The 24,197-nt window shown below is 39.5% G+C and overlaps 1 protein-coding gene across 1 annotated transcript in view; it reads right to left on the bottom strand.

The window, feature by feature from the left end:
* The window catches only part of LOC126092572 (polypeptide N-acetylgalactosaminyltransferase 35A), a 154,894-nt gene that overhangs the window by 58,772 nt on the left and 71,925 nt on the right, over window positions 1-24,197 (bottom strand). The window contains exons 5-7 of the mRNA XM_049908250.1: window positions 12,205-12,335; window positions 8,435-8,679; window positions 7,989-8,106 (exon numbers count right to left, since the gene is read on the bottom strand). Coding sequence (XP_049764207.1) covers window positions 7,989-8,106; window positions 8,435-8,679; window positions 12,205-12,335 — 494 coding nt within the window. The remainder of the gene's footprint in view (window positions 1-7,988; window positions 8,107-8,434; window positions 8,680-12,204; window positions 12,336-24,197) is intronic.

Consider the following 24,197-nt stretch of genomic DNA (forward strand, 5'->3'; position numbering starts at 1 on the left):
GTGGTCAGGTCAGCATTACAAAGGGATGTTGTCCTGATACTTTTGATCAAATACTCACTCTCTCCAACCCCCCCCCCCCCCCCCAATAAAGGAATCTCTGGAGTGGTAAGACTAAAATCCATGTCTTATGCATCTGACTATGGACCATTCTGTGAAGCACAGTGATTAAGACACTGGAGCTCTATTTGAGGGATATGGACATTGAATTCAGTTTTCCTGTGGTTTCCCTACCCTTTTATTTAGCTTTTCCTTTGTTTTCTTAGTAGTACATACCACTAAAATTTTGTGAGTGTTTTTTGTATTTCAGAAGTTTGTTCTTGTGTTTTGTAAATGTATATTCAGGCAGTCAGTAGCACAGTAGTTGGCCATTTTTTTGTTTTGAAGACAAGTGTCCATTCGGTTCAGCCTAGTTAGCCACTTAGTCCAGCTCCAGCTGTTGCCTCTAACATATTTCCAGGGCAGCAAGTTATGTATTTAGCTTTTCTGGTGTTTTCATAGTAGTGTGCATTGCTTAAATTTTGTGTGTGTTTTTGTATCTAAGAAGTTTAATCTCGTGTTTTGTAAGTGTAAATTCAGACAGCCTGTAGCTCAGTTGTCACTTCTTCTGAATAGCCAGCTACACAGTTCATTAAGTAGCAGCATCCATTAGTGACATGTCAAGTGAGAAAACAAATGGCATATCTGCCAGCTTTTATAGTTCTACTTCCTCAGCTAGTCTTGCTAGGATGGGTAGGATGAAAGCGTGCTGTCTGCGGACACAGGAGGAACTGGCCACGGTTTGCGAACAGTTGAATGTTATATGGCTACAGACGGTTGCCTTTGGGCTGCTGCCTCGGCACGTTGCACTGGTGGAGAATCTGGTGGACTGCATAGGTCACCTCAGGTGTTTCACCCAAAGGTTCTGCTGTTCAGGCACCTCCTAGTGTACTCGATGTGATGGATCTGCTCTCAAGGCGACGTGAGTGGCAGAAGGTAACATGTTCGCGTCACTTGAGGTGGAGGGCCAATGTGGAGGCTGGGCATCTGGCCGCACCTATTCACCCTCACTCCTTCAGTTAGGTCCAAGCAAGCACATGTGGACAGAGGCTTGCTATAATCCATTCATCATAAGAATAAACCTGATGTAAACAAACACAAACGCGATGATTGGCCAGTAGCACATGTACATTGGTGTTGCTATGCTCTTGGAAGTAGGTCCTACTTATGTAGTAGATATCTTATTACTAAGTTACGTTAAATGAAACTTCAAGATATTCAAATATATAAACAGCCATCAATGTTTTTCTTAATCACGCTTTAGCTACATAGTTTTTATTTCAAAAATCATGTACAGTCACAGCCTCTGCAGCGTTGTGCTGATTGTTGCGCTGTTAAGGTGCAGTATGAAACTGACTAAGGCTACTTTCTGTTCCGTAGTGTGGAACATGGTTAAAAAGTGGCGAGAAATAGGCCATTCTTAATATTTTTCATAAATTTATGGAGGTAATCGGCTTTGAAGTTTGTTTTTTTTTTTTTTTTTTTTTAAAATATATAATGCAGTTGATACACAAACCCAAACATGTAGCACAGTCGGTAGCGTAATGGACAGTGAACTAAATGCGGTTATTTGTGCATTGTTTCAGACCTCCCCAATATCATTTTTTTTCCTCGTTCAATTTGAAATACTTACATCTCGTAACTATATAACTCATCATCATTTTTTATGAATAATGCACATCTTGTTTCTAATTACATATTGGTTGTGAAATTTCTGTTTCCATTTCAAATACAAATTCTTAATTATCGATATTTTATGAAAGACTATTCATAAAAGTTGTTTGAATTAAGAAAACATAACAATTTAATTTTTAAGGTGCAAATAAAATAATAAAAAAAATCCTCTTTATTTGGACTATGTCCATCATTTTATACCACAGAGGTAGATAAGTATCATAGAAACATGAAAAACAATCATTTTCACAGCACCGAGCACATAATACAAATGCTGCATTTTTACATTTGCTACTGTACCATTACAATATGAACCCAACAGAACTGATCTGGAGCCAAGCTGCGGGATTTGGCCTAAGAAGTAACAAGACTGTTAAGCTGTCAGATGTACTGGAACTAACGCATGCAGCTTTTTCACACGTCACTACCAAACGCTGGCGGGATATAGAACGGCTGTCATAAAAGAAGAAGAGAAAATGCTGCGTCTGGTTGGCTTCGTGAATTTTGTTATTGATAGGCTCGTAATCAGCATAGCAAGTGACACTTCCAGAACTGAAATGTATTTCTCAGATTCGGATAAGGAAGGAGTTAAGTGATTACCAAACAACTGACTGTAAGAAACACCTTCAGTGGCTTCAATATTTAACTATACGGTGAAATCCTTCAGTACTCTCTTATGTTACACAGAGCTTATGCAGAAAAATAACCCTGTGGTTAAGTCAGGATTTTTTATCATTCTTGTTTTTAATCACAATAGTATGTTAGCTAAAACTGATAACGAGTTGCGGTTTTCATCTAGTCGTCTAAGAAGCATATTGTGGGAGATTTGCAGTGTATTACTTCATTCTGCTTAAAAATTAAATGTCATTCAAAGCTGTATTGCTCCTCTGCTCGTCTCTTTTTACCTGTGAACTGCAGCTGGTCACGTCACTGCAGGCTAGCTGTACCAGCTGACCTGCCAGTGTTGTCCAAGTTAAATGCGTCAGTAAAGCTGTTGTCCCATATTATCGCTAAGTAAACGTGCGTGTAACGCACAGCACAAAACCTACCCTTATCATTGTACTTGACAGTACTCGAGACAGCTTGGTTGCAGTCCCACGTGAAATGGAAATCCAATGAAGTTCCAGCAAACATGGAAGAATACATAGTACAATGTTTACATCAGGTTTATTCTTGTGATGACCAGGTTATAGCTATTGGGAGCTAGTGCATTATAGTGCCTCTTAGGAAGATAGTGCTCAGGGCTAGAAAGAAAGTCAATGTGTACTCCTTATGTCTGCCAAATTGCTCATCCAAGATGTGGAGTTGGTCTTCCCTGATGTTATTGAGCACGCAGGGCGCAGTAATCTGCAAGTTATGGCTCACATCGGCGCCAACAATGCCTGTTGCATGTGTTCTGAGGCTATCCTCAATTTATAAAGGCGGCTGGTGGAGGGAGTAAAGGCGGCTGGTCTTGCAGGCACTGTGCAAGCGGAGCTTGCAATTTGCAGTGTTGTTCCCAGAGTTGATCAGGGCCCTTTGGTATGGAGCCAAGTTGAGGATCTCAACCAAAGGCTTTGTCAACTCTGTGATGGTCCTGGCTGCAGATTTCTAGAACTATGTTATGGGTGGGGAATTGTAGGACCCCCTTGACAGGTCAGGGATGCACTGTATAATGAAAGCAGCTACTTTGGTAGCACAGTACTTGTGAAGTGCACATCAGGGGTTTTTAGGCTAGACAGTAGTTCGGATGTACTATGGTCAACACTCACTAGTCGATTTGCAGATAGGGACTATAGACTGTATTCAGAGTAAAGATACTTCAACTGTCAAAGTAGTCATAACACATTTCCCGAATTTACTGCCCTTGAGGAAAGTTCTCATGCTCAAAAAACCCGAAGTATAAACTAAGAGATACTTAATGAATCATGGAACATTTATCAGGACAGACTCTAGGATGGGGAGTGTTCACTACAACTGAAATAAAACAACCCTTTTGTTTTAAATTCCTGTTTTGAAAGTTCCGTAATTCCAATGGTATCTGATAAGTGATTTCACGTAATATGTTAAATCTCATAAAATTTATTATCCCATTTGTTTACTAGTAGGTCTTGCTCGTCCAATATATGTTTGCACTATTTTGAATTTACAAATGAAGCCATAATTAAGAAAATTTAGGTATTTTATATAATAAGATGTATATCTTATGTAAAAGTCTTTTTTATTGTATACGCCAGTTTCAGCATAAAATAAGCAAGGTTTTGTGGATAGTTACTCATAAAAAAGTAAAACTTTTAATTGTTAATTTAATAAATTTGCACTGTAGTTTTGTTGACTTGATTGTTAAAAAACATATAAATAGGAGGAGCACAAGGCTCAAGAATGGTCAGTTGGAGACAGTTTTGCGACGCAACCACTGTGTTGCACTTCTGTGCATTAATCTAACTGTTTGTAATACAGTATTGTGACAATGTAGCCTGTTATGTGGAGTGGGCTCCCACTAAGAAGAAATGGTGCAGCTTGTCATAAATAAACCACTATAAAACGACTTGGTACCTGGATTATTTCATCAAATTCATGTGTTCCAGTTAGCAAATGAAAAGGACCGAGGCAACGACTACTTCAGCAGCAGCAGCAGCAGCAGCAGCAGCAGGAAGCTGATTACTCCGAGTTACACCGAACTAAGATACGTGTAAGAAATCAACTGACCTACATAAGTGTCACTGCGGAACTAACTACTAAAGTGTAATATTTTGGAAACTGTTCTAGCAGTAAACATTTGCATTTGAGACAAAGTAATTCTTTGAGTTGTGGAGGCCAATGTGATCAGTAAGAAACACCCCCATGATCACACGTTTCTTGATGTCAATGGCACACGAGAATACCAACAAATTTTTGAAGTTTTTTGTTTAAATCAAATAATCTCTTTTTGATGTTGAAAATTTTCACCCCAGCAAAAATTTCACTGTTTTCTCCAAGTAACACCAGTTTCATTACACAGATGACAAAAATACTGTCTGTATTGAGGCTGAAATTGAATGTGACAGTGAAGTTATCTGGTCACATGTAACAGGTCTCGATGAAACCAAGGTTTTTTTTTTTTTTTTTTTTTTTTTTCTGGACACACCAGATTCTGCTGTCAGAGCTCTAGAGTCATTCAAAGAATGTCTTTCGTCAGTAGCCATAAATACCCAGATAATGCATTGATAGTTGGAGGCGACTTCAAGCTACCGAGTATAGACTGGGATGTCATTGCAAAGGGGACAGACGGACAGTCATACCAAGTACTTTTGAACACTTTTCCGAAAACTGTCTTGTGCAGCTAGTTCAGCAGCCCACACACAATGGAAATGTCTTAGGCCTTGCAGCTACAAATAGGCTGGACCTTACCAATGGCATCAGTACAGAGACGGGGTTTAGTGATCTTACCATCATAGTGGCTATGGTTACAAAAGTTATTCAATCAGTCGTGAAGATCAGAAGAGCATTTCTGTTAGAAAGAGCAGGTAAGCAGCAGTTAGTATCTCACATAGACAATGAATATCAATAATTTAGTTCCAGTATAATGGACACAGAGGAATTATGGACAAAGGTTAAACAGATCATAAATCGCACTGTGGACAATTATGAGCTTATAAGTGGATTAGAGGTAGGAAAGATCCACCATGGTTTAGCAATGAAATTCAAAAAATGATTGGGAAGCAGAGGCTGTTGCACTTTTAGTTCAAAAGAGAACATGCAAGTTATGACAGGCAAAGGTTAGTAGAGATTTGGATGTTCGTGAAAAGATTTATGCACAAAGCAAACAACAACTATCACAGTCATCTCTCTGCAAAAGATCTGGCTGAGAACTTGAAAAAAATTCTGTTTCTATGTAAAATCGATAAGCGGTTCTAACACTTCCATCCACTCACTCACTGACCATCTGTTGTGGTAGCAGCTGAAGATAGGAAAACAAAAGCCAAATGTTTAAATACTATCTTTACAAAATCGTTCACGCAGGAGAATCATGCAGACCATGTTTTGACTGTCACAGACTGTCTCGTATGGATGACATAGTACTAAATATTCTCGGTGAAGAGAAACAAATGAAACAGTTAAGAACAAATAAGCTGCCAGGACCGGATGGAATCCTAATTCAGTTTTACGAAGACATTGGTCATCTACTTAACTTGCACTTCTTGTGCATCTCTCTCACCTAGCACAAAGTCCCAAGCAACTGGCAAAAAGAGCGGCTGACTCCTGTATATAACATGGGTAAAAGAACGAACCTGCAAAGTTACAAACCAACGTCCTTAACATCAGTTTGTCGCTAAATGGTAGAACATATTCTGAGTTCGAATATAATAAACGTCCTAGAGACTGAAAAGCTGATGTCCACGAATCAGCATATTTTCAGAAAGCATAGCTCATGTGAAACTCAACTTGCCTTTTTCTCACTTGATATACTGCAAACTATGGATGAAGAACAACAAGCAGATTCCATACTACTAGATTTCCGAGAAGCATATGACATGGTACTGAGCTGCACACTATTAACAAAGGCACAAGCATACGGAATAGGTTCTCAGATATGAGAGCAGCTTGAGGACTTCTGAAGTCATAGAGTGTCTGAGGTAAGTATGATAGGACCTTTATTGTTTTAAATATACAAAATGATCTCCGGGACAGTGTGAGCAGCAATCTGCGGTTGTTGCTGATGATGTGTATGGGAAGGTGTCAAAGATGGGTGACTGTAGGATGATACAAGATGACGACAAAACTTCTAGTTGGTGTGATGAATTGCAGCTGGCTCTAAATAAAGGGAAATATAAGTTAATGAGGATGAGCAGGAAACAAAAACCATTCAGATATGGCATTAGTGGTGTCCTGCTTGTCATTTAAATATCCAGGTGTAAAGTTGCAAAGGGATATGAAATGGAATGAGCATGTGAGGATCGTGGTAGGGAAGGTGAATAGTCAACTTCGGTTAATTCGGAGAATTAAGGAAGTGTGGTTCACCTGTAAAGGAAACCACATATATGACATTAGTGTGAACTATTGTTGAGTACTGCTCAAGTCTTTGGGATCCACATGAGGTCAGATTGAAGGAAGACATTGAAGTAATTCAGAAACAGGCTGCTAGGTTTCAACAACACACAGGTGTTTCAGAGATGCTTTGGGAGCTCAGATGGAATGCCTGGAGGTAAAGTGATGTTCTTTCAAGAAACACTATTCAGAAAATTCAGAGAACTGGCATTTGAAGCTGACTGTAGAATGATCCACTGCTGTCAATATACATTTCACATAAGGACCATGAAGATAAGATTCAAGACATCAGTGCTCATATGGACATACACAGATAGTATTTTGTCCCTCACTCTATCTATGAGTGGAACAGGAAAGGAAATGACTGGTAGTGTACAGGATAACCTCTGGTACACACCATACGGTAACTTACAGAGTATGTACATGGATACAGATTTAAGGCAAATGAACATAGATGACTTTTTTCCCTATGGAAAGTTGTGTTCCATTTCTAATGAGCTCATTACTGACTGGACACAAAGCTGTGAGCTTCCTTCCTTTTCTAAGGAGCAACTGGCAACGCTCATGCATAAAGCTAACAACTTCTCCAACACTCTTATGGTCCCCCTTTCTGTGACTGCCAATGAGAAGCTGTCACTTCAAGATATTTACATAAACGTAAATTTCCGCAAAAATGAAATGTCTACTGTTGTTGCCATCCAAATGGCAGCAAGATAACAAATCAATAATCACCAGATGGTTATCACTAAAAAGGTACATGTGCTGATGCTGGATTAAGTTTGAAATAGCTGCCACATATGCTACTCCCATGTTCAACAATACAGCTGTGGCTCCAAGATCACTACATTAGTGTTGAATCATAAAATCTGGTAGCAAATTCTGGAGGAAATATATTATTTATCAATTTCAGGAAAGTAATAACTAGTTGATAATACGATATTAAGAGAAGCCTCCAGAGATGGTAAAGAGGATACTTTATCACTTGCCTATCCAGGCACAAGTTTTGCTGCCCCTATGAGTGACTGGTGATACAATTTGGGGGGAAAAATCATAGTGAAACAGTGGAATCTACAATAGTTAAAATGATGAAATCTGAAAAAAGCATATATGTGCACATATTTATAAAAAAAGTAATGTATTTATCAAACTGTATTGTGTTTCTTTCTTAAAGCATAAATAATTGATTGTGTTGACAACTATAATGTATCACTAGTGGCAGTTAAATCAGATGAAACATAAAATACTAAAGGAACAAATATTGTAAGACTTACTCTAAAAGATATTTCCAAGTTTTCACCACCCCAAATATTCATCCCAGAATCATATTCTCCAAGTTCATGGAAGTAGTCTTTCTGTATAGCAAACAGTCCTCCTGCCATTGTTGGAGACCTGGGAAAAAGAGAGTCACATCATTATACAACATATTAATTTCAACAGGTAGATAATGATTGAAATATTTAACATTGTATCATAAAAATGAAAATATGGAAGAGAATCATGTCACCCCGTATTTTTGTTATATGTTGAGTCTGTATGTTATACTTTTACATGAATCAAAATCTTTACATTTAGTGATCGAGAACTTTTATTTTGTTTATACAGCAAAAATCCCCCAACACAGAGAAGCAAAATATAATTTCATTCACACTAGAAGACACACTCACACGACATTCACTATCTAGAAAACAAAAAAACAAAAAAATTAAATTTTACTAACTTTATTGGTTTAATGAAGTCCATTGGTTCTGTGAGTGTTCCGGGAGGCAAGTTATCCCACTTGAAGTGTAGTCCCCAGTTGAAACCACCGCGGACTAGGGGTGATGATTTGTATTCAAATGTGTCAGCACCAATAATGTCAATTATTGGAACTGCAATAGCAGTTGGTGAGTCTGCGATTGTTGTCAGTAATGGAGACAACCAGCCTTCATTCACTTCCACATGGCTGTCCAAGAACACCAGCACCTGCATTGATTTGATAACATGATCCATATAATGCATCTAATGCATGTACCAGTAATTAATCCAAAATTGTATGAAACACTACACAATTCAAATAAAAGGAAACTAGCTTTCGAGCAGTAGCGCTTTCTCTAGTAATAGTACACACATTCTCACACATAACCACAGGCAAGTCTTGCTTTGGTCAAGGAAGTGCGTATTTGTGTGTGTGTGTGTGTGTGTGTGTGTGTGTGTGTGTGTGTGTGTGTGTGTGTATACTATTTCTAGAAAAAGAGCTAGTGCTTGAAAGCCAGTGTGAATGCTGCTTTCTGTTGTGTTTCTGTGCTGCGTGTATCAATCCGTTATAGCTACGTGTTTGCCTTGTCCTTATTTCACACAGTGCTCCATCCAGGAATTCCCATTATTGTTCTACTATCATTATATTCATTTGTTTTGCATTTGTACAATGGTAATGTGCCAAGTAAAGATCTTTGTCCAGTCCAGTGCATAATTTTCATCTGCCAGGTAAGTTCATTAACTTCTTTGTTGGAAACAATTTATAACCTTCAGTTATTTACTGAAAGCTGGTGAAAATCTACACTATGTCTACACTTCAACAATCAAGAAAATGATGGCTGAATTAAAAGATGGTCATAGCTCTAACCACAATGAAAATAATGATAAAGTGCACAGAGTGTTACTGCTCGCTCTAACTACAATGAAAATAATGATAAAGTGCACAGAGTGTTACTGCTCAATCAGCACAGGTACCTCATTCACTTCCATGTTAAGAACATCTCACCTTGTATCCATGCAATTGCTTTACATGTGACATTTCTTCTATAGGCAAGTAACACCATATCTTTACATTGAGTGTCTTCCTATACAGTGTGTTTGGAAAGTCTCATTACAAACTTCTAGGACTTGCAGAGGGGAGTGAGTACACAATATTTTCAATATGAACCCATGTCCGAAAACTTACCATTTCTGTTCTACAACAGTTTCAATTTAAACAATTCTCATCCACTTCTGCTTGAGAAACTGAATTAGGCATGATACAGAACAATTATTAGGTAACAATTCAAAAGAAAAAATAATGAAACATCAATTTATCACTTAAGCACATGTTTGTATTAACAATTATAAACATTATGTGTTTACATTAATCCAAAACAAAAAAGAACCAAGTATACTGTACATACAGAACAGTCCAGATGCATTACAACAATGGCTCAATGTGGAGACCACCAATGTTGTTCTGTTATGTTTCCTTTCAAATTGTTACCTAATAACTGTACTGTGTCACACCTAATTCAGTTCCTCGAGCAGAAGTGGATGAGTTAAAACATCTGAACTGAAACTATCTTAAAATGGAAATTGTACATTCCAGACAAGGGTTCCTATTCAAAATAGTATGTGATCATTTCCCCGCTACGAGTCCTAGAAGTTTGTAACGGGAATTTACGAACACTCTGTACTATTGTGTGTGTCTTATCAACCTTTGAAAAATTAAATAGCTGTCTGCATATGACAATCATTAAAAACAAGGGAAGGAAAAAATTAGAACTAATAAACTTTTATTCTCAGTACACTTAATTATTGAAACAACTGTCACTTCAATACAAATTCAAACATGACACTTAACAAATTAGGTTACATCTATACTTAACTCTGAGGCTGGTTTGAAAACTGCATTGCTTCTCTAGGCACATTCCTACTGGACATGGTATGCCCTTCCCTTTTTTTGTCCATCGAACTCAGTGACACAGTCATTTATAGGGCGTCCTGATGTTGAACACAGATGCTGAACAAAGGCACAACTTTGCATTTTTCACATTTGCAAAAAATTGTAAGTGGTGAAAGAAATTATGAGTGACATAAAACAGATCTTAGGAGCAACTGGGGACTGAACTTCACAACTTTGCATCTGTAGTCTGACACTTACCTATTTAGCCACAAACCCTCACTACGTAATACTTGGATAACACTACTGCTACTCACAATGAATTCCATTTACACTCCTATACCTCAGAACACTTGACATTGGAAAAGAAACACAAGTATTGATTACCTATAGTTTTATATTACTTATATCTGCATTTGTACACGTGTGAGAATTCTTCCAGTGTTAACGTCATCACGAAACAAACTCTTTAGACAACTGGAGCTATTTATCTTGCTTGTGTTATTTATTCCTTCACAAATGCAAAAATTAAATGACTTCAGCAAGAATATTTTATGATTAATTAATGCAAACATATTGTCAAGTGCAAAGGAAGAGCCATGAATTGTCACATACACTACCCAGAAATATCCAACAGATACTTTTACTGTTATACATTTCCTCCACCTGCTGATCCCCTTCCCTACTTCTACTCCAGTACTACACACATTGTATAGTCTGCCAACACACCTGCAGCCTAGTCCTTTTCCCTTATGTATTTCTCTCCTCTCTCACCCTGCCACCCCCCATCCTGAGCAACGCTTCACCTAGCAGCTTTACACTGTCCCCAACACGTCCCTGCACTAGCATCTTCCCCCACCCTACCATGGTAGTCTTCTCCCTCTACTCACCCCACACTTCTTCCGCACACCTGCTACCAACCATAGGCAAAGATTACTGCTTACCTCAGACACAGTCACATTATTATTATTATTATTATTATTATTTTCTTTACTTTTCTTTTTTTTTTTTTTTTTTTTTTTTTTACACCACATGGCTCTATACAGGTTGCTAAATTTATCTGTGGTATTCAGCTGTGTGGCATAATTTTTTATCCTGAACCATACTGACCAAAATATTGCATTACTGAAATGTTCATTCTTGTGACCTGGCTGGTAAACTGTGTGGCATAATTTTTTATCCTGATCCACACTGACCAAAATATTGTGTTACTGAAATGCTCATTCTTGTGACCTGGCTGATACTCTAAACACCACAAATAAGAGAAAATTTGAACTTCATACTTTTAAAGTATTCCAAGTTAACTAAATATAGTAAAAAATGACCAAAAATTCTGTGCATCCCCCCCCCCCCGGATCTGTTTGTCTCCTCCTCCCTCCCTCTCTGTCCATCTTCTCCACTACCTTCTCCCTGTCTGTCTCCTCCCCCCCTCAATTTATCTGCCTCTCTTCCCCCTCTCCCTGTCCATCTGCTTCTCCCCTTTCTCTATCTATGTCTTCGTCTCCCCCCTGCCTGTCCATATCTTTGTGCCCCCCCCCCCTTCCCACCATGGTTGCATGCTTCTCCTTGTTCTGTCTCCTCCTTGCCCCTCTCTTTGTCCTTTCCCTCCTTCCCCTCTCTGTCCATGTGTCCCCCCCCCCCCCATCCACCTTCTATAGTGTCCCGCTTTCAACCCCACCTTCACCCAACAGGAAGTCGGTGGTTCTTACTCCCACAGTGGTTATTTTCAGATAGTGAGTGTTAGGTGTACCAAGTTTGGTTGAAATCGATCAAGTCATTTAGGAGGAGATGCAGAACTTACAAATGTACATGTCTAAAATATATGTACCACAGAAGTCAGTTACAGCTACGAATGTTTCACTCACCTTGCCCTTGCTGGCTGATGCTCCAAACATTCTAGCTCGGATAAGTCCCTCTCTTCTTGGTGTCCTCAATAGCATCACATTAGCAGGGAAATGCGAAGAAACATACTTTCTCACTTCATCATGCAAGCCATCTGACACACACCAACAAAATTTAAAAGTAAAATTGAAAGTCTGTCCCCTATCCCCAACAAAAAGGTGTTGGAGAGCAAATAGAGAAGTTGGGTGAGGGAAAGAGGGATGGGGGTGAGTGACAGAGAGAAGCCAGTGCTTGAAGTGTTGGGGTACAGGGGGGGGGGGGGGGGGGGGGGGAGGGAAGGGGGGGGGGATATTATATATACCGTATTTACTCGAATCTAAGCCGCAGTTTTTTTTCTGGTTTTTGTAATCCAAAAAACCGCCTGCGGCTTAGAATTGATTGCAAAGTAACCGGAAATTTTGAAAGATGTTGGTAGGTGCCGCCACAACTAACTTCTGCCTTCGAATATATGTAGGCATACTTTGCAGGCACACAGATAAATACTGGCGCCAAAACCTTTGCATCAGTAAATAAATTAAAAAAAAAAAAACGTAGAAAAATGTAAACATTATGCCATGTATTCTTTAGTGTTTGCTACTATCTCATCTAAATCTTGTCTGCCTAAAAAGCTACGATACTAGAGTGAGACAACAGCAAACGCGGAAGAATATAAATATCATGTCATGTTTATATTCATATTATTCTTCTGCTCAATAGTGATACATTCAGAAATGAAGCACGGCAACTGACAAGATTTCTAAATTTAGGATGACTCTAATTTCTGTGCAGAATGTAATGTACTAAAGAAGCGTCTGCAAAGATTTTCAAACGGAGAAAAATTTTCGCTAAACTCTCGTTCAGAACATCTTCTACAGTCTATTATTTGGTTCTTGTTGATCATTATCAAATAAAGCAACAGTGTAAGTAACAACAAATAGCAGTCTTTTGCCATTGTTTCGCTTATGAGACAATTGCTCCCTTTTTTTTTTTTTTTTTTTTTTTATTGTAAGCCACGGTATCGCACACAAAAGCAAGCCATGCCGCGAGCGGCGACAGGTCGTGAACACTCAGTATCAGCAGAATGCGACAAACAATGCACGACACAGTACAATAATGCATTTTCAGCTTAGAGTGACGTAAACACCTATGACAAAGAGAACGGCACTTATCAGATCATAGCAAAATAAGCAATCGATTCAAACCAGATGAACCACGCTAAAAAGGAAGGGTACCCGTATAAATACGGGCGGAGTGCCTGACACATGGCAATGGCTACTTGGTAAAGCTTAACTGTTAAGCTTACGACTCGAACCAAAGTACTGTAGCTGTATTCAAAAAGATTTCGGGCTTGCAGCCGGTCGTCGTGGTAGCTGTGTCTTCATCCATTCGACCTCAGTTGTGTTTCATGTTACAACGGACCGACTTTGTTGCGATTTGGAGGGGCGGTCGAAAACTTTTCTCTCACCTCGAATTTCGAGTCTCAAATTTCAGGAGCGGATTAGATTCGGGAAATTTTTTTTCCTCGATTTTGAGTCGTCATTTTTCAGGTGCAGCTTAGATTCGAGTAAATATGGTACACACACATACACACACACAATAGTTGCCAATGAAGTATTTATATATATACAAAAAACTTTTTTGGTACAACTAGCTTTATTGTTTCTCAAATATTTGCCTTTGAAATTTATACATTTTTACATGTATACGAACTGATACTAGAAAATTCTGCCTCTCTAACACGGGTACCTCAAAAATAAGGTTTAGGATAAAGCTTTTGAGGTGATGAAAAATCATGTTCCACACCTTTTCTGTTTGACATGAGGGAACAAAAAGAAGTTATTAGGTGATAAATCATTTGAATAGGGGAAATGACGTTATGAGGCATGTCCAAAAGTAAGAATACTGACCCTCTGATGCTCCAAGGCATATTTTTTGACAAAATAAATAGCATTGTTTAGAGGACAAGGTGTTGGCAGTAGATCACACACTCATTTCTCTAAGTCAGCTCAAAACTCTTGTTGTTTTGCCACACTGAACATCTATTTCAAATCCTGCCAGCTGTGAGTTGAGATGAGTTATCTACTTATTTCTTCCAAAGGGAAATGTGCTGTTCCAGATTTTCAACAAAATCAATACTATTTATGGGGTTGGTGTGATGTATCATCTCATGTGCACAATTGGCACCGAGTTTAAAGCTGGCAGAACAAATGTTCACGATAAACAAAGGACTGGGCGTCCATCAATGAAGATTGATTTTGGATGAGAGTAATGTATTGTTTCCAAAAATCTCTAGTTCTCTTCTGCATGAAATCATTACTGATACACTTCATTTTTGAAATCTGTGTGCAAGGCAGCTACCAAAACAGCTCACAGACCAACAAAAAGTCAAAGAATCACATCTTCATCGGATTGTTTTGAATGCTTTGAACTAGAAGGTGAACAATTCCTTGACTCTAATGTGTCTGGCATTGAGGGGCTGGGTGCCCATCAGCTTTCTAAGATGAAAGACAATCAATGCAGTAACGCCATCCTTCTGCACCATCAGCAAAAAAATTGAAACTCAATGAAGCATGGCCTCTGTCTTTCCCCAAGAGGAACAACTAATGCTGTAGCAGTACGGTGAAACCGTTAAAAAAAACTACTGACGGTACTGCAGAACATAAGAAGGGGAATGTTAACAAAGATAGTGTCCCCACACAGACAGTGCCATAAAGCGACTCCTGGATTCATTTGGTAGGGCATCAACAACCACTGATCTGGCACCTTTAGATTTTCATTTTTTCACCTCTCTGAAGTTGTTTATGGCTGGCAAAAGGTTTGCTGCTGATGATGTGGTCCACAGTGCCATTAAACATTGGACGAAAGAGATGGCATGAGACTTTTTTAACGAAGAAAGCTCATTTCTCAGCTCATAAACTACATTGAGAATGAAGGCAACAGTGCTGAAAAATAATGTTTCATGTACATCTGTGAAGCTGTATATTTTTCATAAATATGCTGCCTTTTCAATTTTCAGACAATTAGGTAATATCAGTTTCTGGAAATGTCCTGTCAACATGCCCTGTGTATGTTTTTATCCGTCAAATAATTAAGTGACAGTAGACATTGCCAGTAACAGCTGATTTTGTCATGCTGAAGAATTTGTCTTATGTTTTGATGATTCTTGTAGATCTTCTCAGCATTAATTGTTCTTCGATCTTCTAACGCAATGGTCACATGATCAGTATAATGAAAGAAACAGCTTTCTTGCTTCACAAACAAATAAAGTTGTTGGTTTCTGTTCAACTTTAAAACACTTTAGTGCTGCTTAGTTTCTAGCTCATGTGACTATATCCAAGGTTAACCTCTTGTTAAAATGCTATATGTGGATTTTACATTGCTTTGGTTAAATTTTTTGAGCAGTTCCTTGCACCAAATGACATGAGCCTATTTAAGAATTTCTGAGAATCTATTAGGAACACAAACAATGGAAAATCAAGGATGGAAAGTAACAATATGAGAAGGAAAGTTGCTACTCACCACATAGCGGAGATGCTGAGACGCAGATAGGCACATCTGCCTACCTGCGGCTCAGTATCTCTGCTATATGGTGAGTAGCAACTTTCCTTCTCATAATACTATTAGGAACACATATTTTTCAAATGTACATTATCCTGAAAAATCAAATGAACTGCAGTATTTGATATGACTAAGGATACCTCTATCTCACAGTAAGTCATATGATGATCCTCAAACCACAACAACTGATTTTAGCTAACCTTCACTGACAATAAAATTCTGCAAACCACTTATGAACAGACTTTTCTGAATGCGACTGATTACCCAAAGTTGAATGAATCAATTTGAGTCATTGTTGTTTAGCTAAGTGTTTGCTAAAATGATAAAACAAAAATGGTCCTGTGAAAAGCACCACTGAATTTGCAGCATGAAATGATTGGGAGGTCAACGTTAGTGAGAGAACCATCCAAAGAGGCCTGGAAGAAGCCACTCTTCAATCCACAAGACCTACATCAGGCCAGAACTCATAAGCGAGCATGGTCCAGCTCGATTATGATTTGCATGGGAATATTGTGGCTGTGGAGTACAACAATGTGGGCAAGTGCTGTTCAATGATGAGTCACAGTTTGAACTGTAATCACCTAACAGCAGTGAGAGGATCTGGAGAAGTCTTGGAGAAAGGTATTCCTCTTCCACATTCTCAACCAGGATGCCTTTTCAGGGTGGTTCTCCAATGACTTGGGCAGGAATCAATATGACTGCAAGGACAGATTTTGGGCTTCGTGGAACTTCTGAGCCTTACAGCACATCGGTAAGTGAAGGAAATTATTTTGTAGCATGTTGTACCATTCACTTCATTTATTGGTTACAAAGCAATGCATACCCACATGTTGCAAGAATTGTGCACAAGTTCTTGGATGAAACAGTCATTCACGCTGTAGCTTGGCCTGCTTGAAACCCAGATTTGAATCTTGTTGAGCATATATGGGATAAGGGTCCATCTGCACTATTTGGAGACACTACACAACCTTCAGGAGCCCTCCTGAAAGAATGGGGGACGATTCCCCATGAGAATATTTCAGCATTAATCATGACCATGCTTGAAAGGCTGAATGCCATGAGTAGTGCAAGAGGAGGTAATACACATTTTTGAAGGCGTGGAGACATGTCAGTGAAGTGAAGCGTAAAAACTGAAACAGAAGAGTATTTCCTTCATGAGCTTCCTCAAAGGTTGCTTGAAGTGTGAATCCATTCATGTTATTTCCGAATCTATAACTTAACTTGTTTATAATTGCCTAATTTTTTTCATTTTTAGACCCTAGATGGGATTGTAGCACAATATTTTATCATCAATAGTAGATTACTGTCATGTAAGTGACTGGAATTTAAAATAAAAAATTAAAATAATTTTTTTTAAGAAAATGTAGGGTTGCATTTTTTGTGTCTGTTGTTGTATTTATTTTCTATTTGTTCATTAAGTTTTTCTTCATTTTTATCTACAATTTGGATTTTTATTTTATTTCATAATTGTTCATAGAGGTACTGTTGACTGGGGGCTCTTTTTTTAATTTAAATGGTTCAATGGTAATAATGAATCTAATTTTAGATTGAGTATCTCTTATTGTTTACTCATTATAACGAGGATCTAGTGAAATGAGGATAAATCATTTTATTATTATTGCTTTAATATTTTATTCTTTCAGTAGGACTTTTGAGTATTAGTCCAAATTTGATTAGAATTTTGTCAGGCTGTCATGGTTTGTGATTAGTTTCTTTTTGCTTAGTCATTTGCCATCAGAATGTAAAGTCTTACAATGTTGGTGTACAAACAGCTATATCTAACTGTACTGGTGATGTTTCTATTTTAATTTTTATTTCTTGAATACTAAATTTTGGAGGTTGAATTTACATTCATTGTTATGATTTTATTTCCAATTCTTTTGAAATGAAGCTTATTTCAACATTAATTGTTTTGGCAGCTATAACTATGACAGCTCAAACTACATTTTCTTCTTGACTTCCTACTTCTACCCCTGTATTCTTCTACTGCTGGTGTTTACTTGTTGATTATTTTTATACCTGTATTTGAGACACATAATTGTGATTGCTTTTTATTATTATTTGGTCACAATTTTTATGGCTGATTTAGTGGTAGTTTTGAATTTAATTTAGGATTATTGCTTTTCAAGTTTAAAGCGATTTGGTTTAATAATAAGATTTTTCACAACAGGTTATCCAAATCTTAATTTTTTTCATTTAAGTTGGCTTATGCTTTAAAAAAGGCTTTATTATTTATATGTATGGATTCTGCAATTACTAACCTAATTTAAAGGATTATCAAGATAATAATGAGCGTATGGCATTGGTGGCCGGGAGACCCCTCGAGGGGCGGTTCGGCCGCCACTCCACAAATTCTTTAACCCACTACGACGACTAGCGAGAGAATGAGGATGAAATGATGCTGAAAGACACACAACACCCAGTCATCTCGAGGCAGAGAAAATCCCTGACCCCGCCAGGAATCGAACCCGGGACCCCGTGCGCGGGAAGCGAGAACGCTACCGCAAGACCACGAGCCGTGAACATTATCAAGATAGTCAATTAACAGGGACAAATGTTAATTTCTTGCCTTTAACTTTTGGTTCAATGTTTCCAGTTTGTAATATATGGTATACCTTTTATAGGTGGTTTTTACTCCAAAGGTACAATTCTTGAGTTAATTTCCTTAAGATAAGTTAAGTGGTTAATAATTTTTTATTTTGTTTTTCTCCCAATTTTACAGCTCCTAATTTTTTTCATTTATTTTATAATTAAATATCTGATGATATTATTTATAAGTTTTATTCCAGTTTTTCTTGTGATAATAAGGGTTATTCCAGAGTGCACATGTTGTGAGGCAGCCACTGAAATTGAGCATGCTCTGTTCAGCTGCATGTTGTGCAACCGGGTGGTCAACTTTGTTCTTGGCAACAGTTTGACACTGGCCATTCAGCCTAGTGAAAAGTTGGATGGTAGTTATACCAATATGAAAAGCTGTGGAATGTTTGCAGCTGAGTTGGTATATGGAATGGCTGCTTTCACAGGTGGCCCTGCCTCAGACCAGATAGGATAAGCCTGCGACAGGACTGGAATAGGAACTGCTGGGTCGTTAGATTTGGCAGGTCTTGTACTTGGCTCTTCCACAGGGAAATGCTCCCTTTGGCAAGGGGTTGGGATTGGAAGTGGCATAGGGGCGGACTAGGATGTTGTGAAGGTTGAATGGGAGATGGAACACCACTTTAGGAGGGGTAAGAAGGACCTTGGATAGGATGTCCCCCATTTCAGGGCATGGTGAGAGATAGTATGCTTCAGCATACTAGGCAAGGGAGTCCTCATCATAACAGAATTTCGTCCACACATGGCTAGGCAGTATAGCAGGGATTTTTTGGTGCGGAAGGGATGGCTGTTGTCGAAATGCAGGTACTGTTGATGGTTAGTGGGTTTAATGTGGGCAGAGATGTGGAGAGATGTGGATAGAGCCATCAGAAAGGTAAAGGTCAATGTTCCGGGTGGTGGCACATTTGGTTGAGGAGGACCAGGTGGAACGGATGGGAGAGAAGTAGTTGTGGCTGTGAAGGAATGAGGATAGGGTGTCTTGACCCTTAGTCCACATAATGCAGATATTAATGAATCTGACTAGAGGTTGGGAGTTTTGAGAGGTTGGGAGTTTTGAGAGGTTGGGAAGGATTTCTATAGACGGCACATGAACACGATGTATACGCAGACAAGAAAAAACAAAAAATTCCTGGATTTCCTGGCTTAAAAATACACTTTTTCCTAGGTGAAAACACTTTTTCCATATTAAGCGACAGTTTACTTTCCCTTGGGGGAAAGATCTTTCCTGCACAGCAATATGTACACTTTATATTTTCATATTACGAAAGTATATATTTGAATTCCACCAAAGACAGCACATTAGTTTCCAAAGCATTCAAATTGAGATTACGATGCACTTTACTAAGCCAATCACAGCTTCTGTCATGTGATCTCTCCAGCCAATAATAGTATATATTAAAAGCATAGGACACATGATGTAGTCAGCCAGTAGCAACATCACTGTTCACTAGCACAAATACACAAATACAAAAAGTTAATGGCAGCTACAAGAAAAGCTAAGCTTCCACATATAATATAGGTCTTCTTTGTGTGTGTTACATTTTAATACACATAACACAAATGAGCCAATAAAATTTTAAATAATGACGTAAATGTCTGGTCTTCTGGGATTGAAATTCTTTTACTTTAAACGTGACTCAAATGCACTGTGATTTAAGAAATTCAAAGCACAGTCACATGTGCAATGTAATTCATCTTGCGTAAAATGAAATTTATTTCGAATCTAACACTTTTCAACCACCATTTGCAATATTTTTCCATGACCTGTTAGAATTCATTTCAGCAGTTGTCAAAGTGTGCCAAAAAATGACATTACTGAGGATGCACAGCTACAATGGCATAGGAAGGCCATATGTTCGTACCTACATTGCATAAAGTCATCACATTAAGTCACAAACAAAACAGGACACCAGAGGATACGCCAAGAGCATCAGAGTTTCGTAAATCACACTAAAATGCATAATTTGGCTGAAAGTGCACATTCATATGTTCAGATTCACAAAGAAGTAGGCTTCAACCTGATTTTAAGTTTTTAAGTGTGGTTTTAGGGCTGCAAATTTTCTTGGTATACCAGTGCTGTATTAGCTTATGTTTGGTTCTTTATTATGGCATAATGCCATACATGCCAGAAGATAAAAACAGGCAGTTGTAATTAAGTAAACAGTTGATACTAGCCAGTAGTGTGGAATAAACACATACATTGACTGTCTCTGCGGAAAAGATTAATAAAAGCCAAATTTCTTTAGCAAATCTGCAAAAACGACTTTATTGTTCTGCAAGGCAATTAATGCTTGACTGCCAAAAAAACTGGAAATAAAATAAAATCAGAAAACTGAAACTAATGACATATTTTAGCCCTCCATAATTATGTGAATGTCTTAATTAACTTGCTAGCTCTGGGCAACGCAAATCCATTTCTTTTTCATTTGACGTGAAAGCTGTAAATGAAGAGGAGACAGCAAAATCACTAAACCTAAACACAGGTCACACAGAGACTAATCCCCTCACTACAACTCAGATTGCTCTGCTCATGCGCGAATCTGGCAGCTTGGGCATGCCAGAAAAAACTTTCTGGGTAACATCTGGCTGCTTGTTGCTACTGCTGATACAGCTAGCAGCTGCAATTAAAGTAGCCATAAGAATAGGGAGCAGATACTGTTCATACGTGACTCAACTGCACATGCGCATGAACCCACTGGCAACTGTTAAAACGAACCTAATGTAAACCGTTGTGACGTCATGCTCACTGGAAGCTGTTTGTTGTATTGCATAGTCTTCGTATTAAAGCCTTTGACAGATTTTGCTGTTAACAGACGCTTGTGTATGCACTGTGTTTTGCTGTTGTAAATTGTGCATTTCCTTTGCAACTTAAGTTTTATTTTCATTCCCCCCCCCAGATTCAGGGCAAAGAGATGTGTTGTAAATACTGACCAGTTTTTTGGAGGCCGATACTGAAAAACGTCGGTACCAATGACGAACATGCACCCAACACCATGGTCAGTCCAAGAGCCATCAGTGTTCACGAAGATACTATCGTGAAGTTCCGTGTGAAAGTCATGAAACTGAAGGTGATAGAGTGAGGCTGGAGTAGTGTCCTTACAAAGTGAATGAAGGGCAAGGTGAATACAGGCAGCCGCATGAAGGCAAGTTGGTGAAGGATTTACATTCACCAGGAAAGTTGAACTTAGCATGAAGTTAAGCTGCCAGAGCTGGAGCTGAAAGCAAACTCCAGGAATGTGCCCCATACTGGCGATCAAAGGAGTCATCGAAGAAGGTGGCATGAGATGAGTGGGCACGCACGGCAGACAAACGGCATGCATATCTGCTGAGGAGAAAATCATGGCAGTAGCACAGCGGTAGTTTGCCAGCTTCTGCATACGAAGTCTCAAACAGGCTACATAAAAGGTGCCAGTGGCTAAAAGGATGCCTGATGGTGGACAGTATTGAGTGAGTGTAGGAGGGATGGATGCGCAGATGCATAAACAAAACATCCATAGTCTAGTTTTGAACGAATACAAGATCAGTATAAATGGAGGAGGGTGGTTCAATCTGCTCCTCAGGAAGTACCAATGAGGACACGTAGGACATTGAGGGACTGCGTGCAGAGGGCTGCCAAGTAAGATGGGTAGGTGGACCAAGAAAGTTTTCTGTCAAGAATGAGTCCCAGGAATTTTGTAGTTTCAACGAACGGAAGAGCAACAGGCCCAACAAGTAAAGATGATGGAAGAAACCAATTGCACTGCTACAAATTCATGCAAATGGTTTTGACAGTGGAAAAATGAAAGCCATTGTCTATGCTCCACGAGTAAAGATGATCGAGACATTGCTGAAGATACTGCTCGATGAGACAGGTCCATGGCAAATGGCAATAGATAGTGAAATTGTCATCGAAGAAGAAGCCAGAGATGCCCGGCGCGAGACAGACCATTATAGGGTTAATGGCGATAGCAAAGAGGACTACACTCAGGATGGAACCCTGAAGCACACCGTATTCCTGGATAAAGGTGTCCGACAAGGCAGAACCCACACGTACCTTGAAAACTCGGTGTTTTCTGAGAAGAAAAGAGTATAGCTCGAGCCGCCTCCACTCCTTTCCGAGGGAGGAAGGCAGGGTGCTAGTGGGAGGAGCTTGAAACCTCCACAAAATGGCGGCCCCAGGTGTTGGAGGTAGCAATAGTGTCCACGATGACATCGTATGCTACTGTCAGGCCGGATATTGGGGACTGGATCTTGGTCCCAGAGAGTTGTTGGAGGTTGGCCCAGACAATGGAAGAGGGAGTGGAACTGTCAAAAGAACTAATGAATGAAATCCAGCTAACTTTTTTTTGGTACCCCAAAGACACTGCACATGCATCTGTTTTTAATGAATGCAGTTTGCCATTGTAGAATGACAGTTAAAAATGTGGAGAGCACATCTCCACAAGCGAATTGCATTGTGGCATGCCTCAGTCTACCAGGGGACTGGGACATGGCATGGTAAAGAGGAAGTGCAAGGAATGTTCTGTGGTAGTAAGGATAATGTTTGTAAGATATTCCACCTGGTCATCACAACTGGGGAAATGCTGTTTGTCGAAGGTTGTCAGGGTGGATAAGCTGCCATTTGGGTGTGCATGTAGGTGGGGTAGGAGTCAGCAAACGGATGGCATGTGGGAAATGGTTGCTTGAGTACGTGTTGGAGAGAATGGACTACTCGAGATGATGGGAAAGCTGGGCAGTGCAGAAGGGTAGGACCAAATGGGGATAGGTGTGCAAGGAGTCTGAAAGGAACGTAGGTGCCCCTGTGTTACAGCAGATGATGTTAAGCTGATAAAGAGGGTCAGCCATGAGGGCACCTCTTGAACAGGTTCTGGGAGAATCCCAAAGGCGATGGTGCACATTAAAGTCAGCAGAAAGGAGGGAGATAGCTGCCCAATAATTCAGCATTCAAAGGGCCTTGACACGGACATGACAGCCATGGAGGAGCAAAGCTGCAAGTAGCATTTGTGCTTGAGAATCAGAAGTTGTCTCTAAAAGCAAAGTGCCATTTCATAATTGATAGCAGGATTTCACAGAGCCAGCAATTGCATCAACACCTTTCTGAATAATAAACAGATTTACTGAAGCGAAGGACTGACTGTCTTCAGTACGTGAAATCACAAAGAACTGTGGTGCAACTGGGAAGGTCTCTGAATTGTTAGCCTCAGTCTGTTTACTTTTCGTAGCCATTGACTGTGAAGATGATTGACTCATTGCAAGAAAATCCCCCATGATTGCCGTGTCTTAGATGGCGCATTCCTTGCAAATGGGGGCCCCTTTCAGAAGGGGATGCACCCGCCGTAGGTGATTGTTCACACCTCAGCTCACACTTCCAGAACACCTGCCAGAGGGATCAATCAGCAACTTGGGAAGGTAGCTGCTCAGGCAATCGCCAGTCCCTGAGCCTGGTCTGTACTAGGGGGTATGTGCAAGCCATACCTATCGAACTGGGGCTGGGAATTATGTGTTACCCAATACCTGTTACGCATCAGACGCGTGGGCCAGTCTTCAGGAGCACACTAGAGATGGGTCATTTGCGAACTAAGGGGTCCAAACGAATGGTTCACAAAGATAAAAGAAAGGATTGAGGAACGAATTCTAAGGAGCAGTTTTTCATAGTTCACTTCGGTCACGGTTTTCTACTTATAGCTCCCGGGAATGGGAAACGGTCGTTCTCATTCCTGCAACAGCACCTCGGCTGGTCTCGTTCCCGTCTCTGTCTTGGCCTTGGTCTCCCTCAGCTTGGCTCATCCTTCTTCGTATGGCCACTCGTCGCAGTTCCAGTGCAGACTGCTCCTACTTAGCTCAG

This window comes from Schistocerca cancellata, chromosome 7 (assembly GCF_023864275.1).
Source record: "Schistocerca cancellata isolate TAMUIC-IGC-003103 chromosome 7, iqSchCanc2.1, whole genome shotgun sequence".
Classification (NCBI taxonomy): domain Eukaryota; kingdom Metazoa; phylum Arthropoda; class Insecta; order Orthoptera; family Acrididae; genus Schistocerca; species Schistocerca cancellata.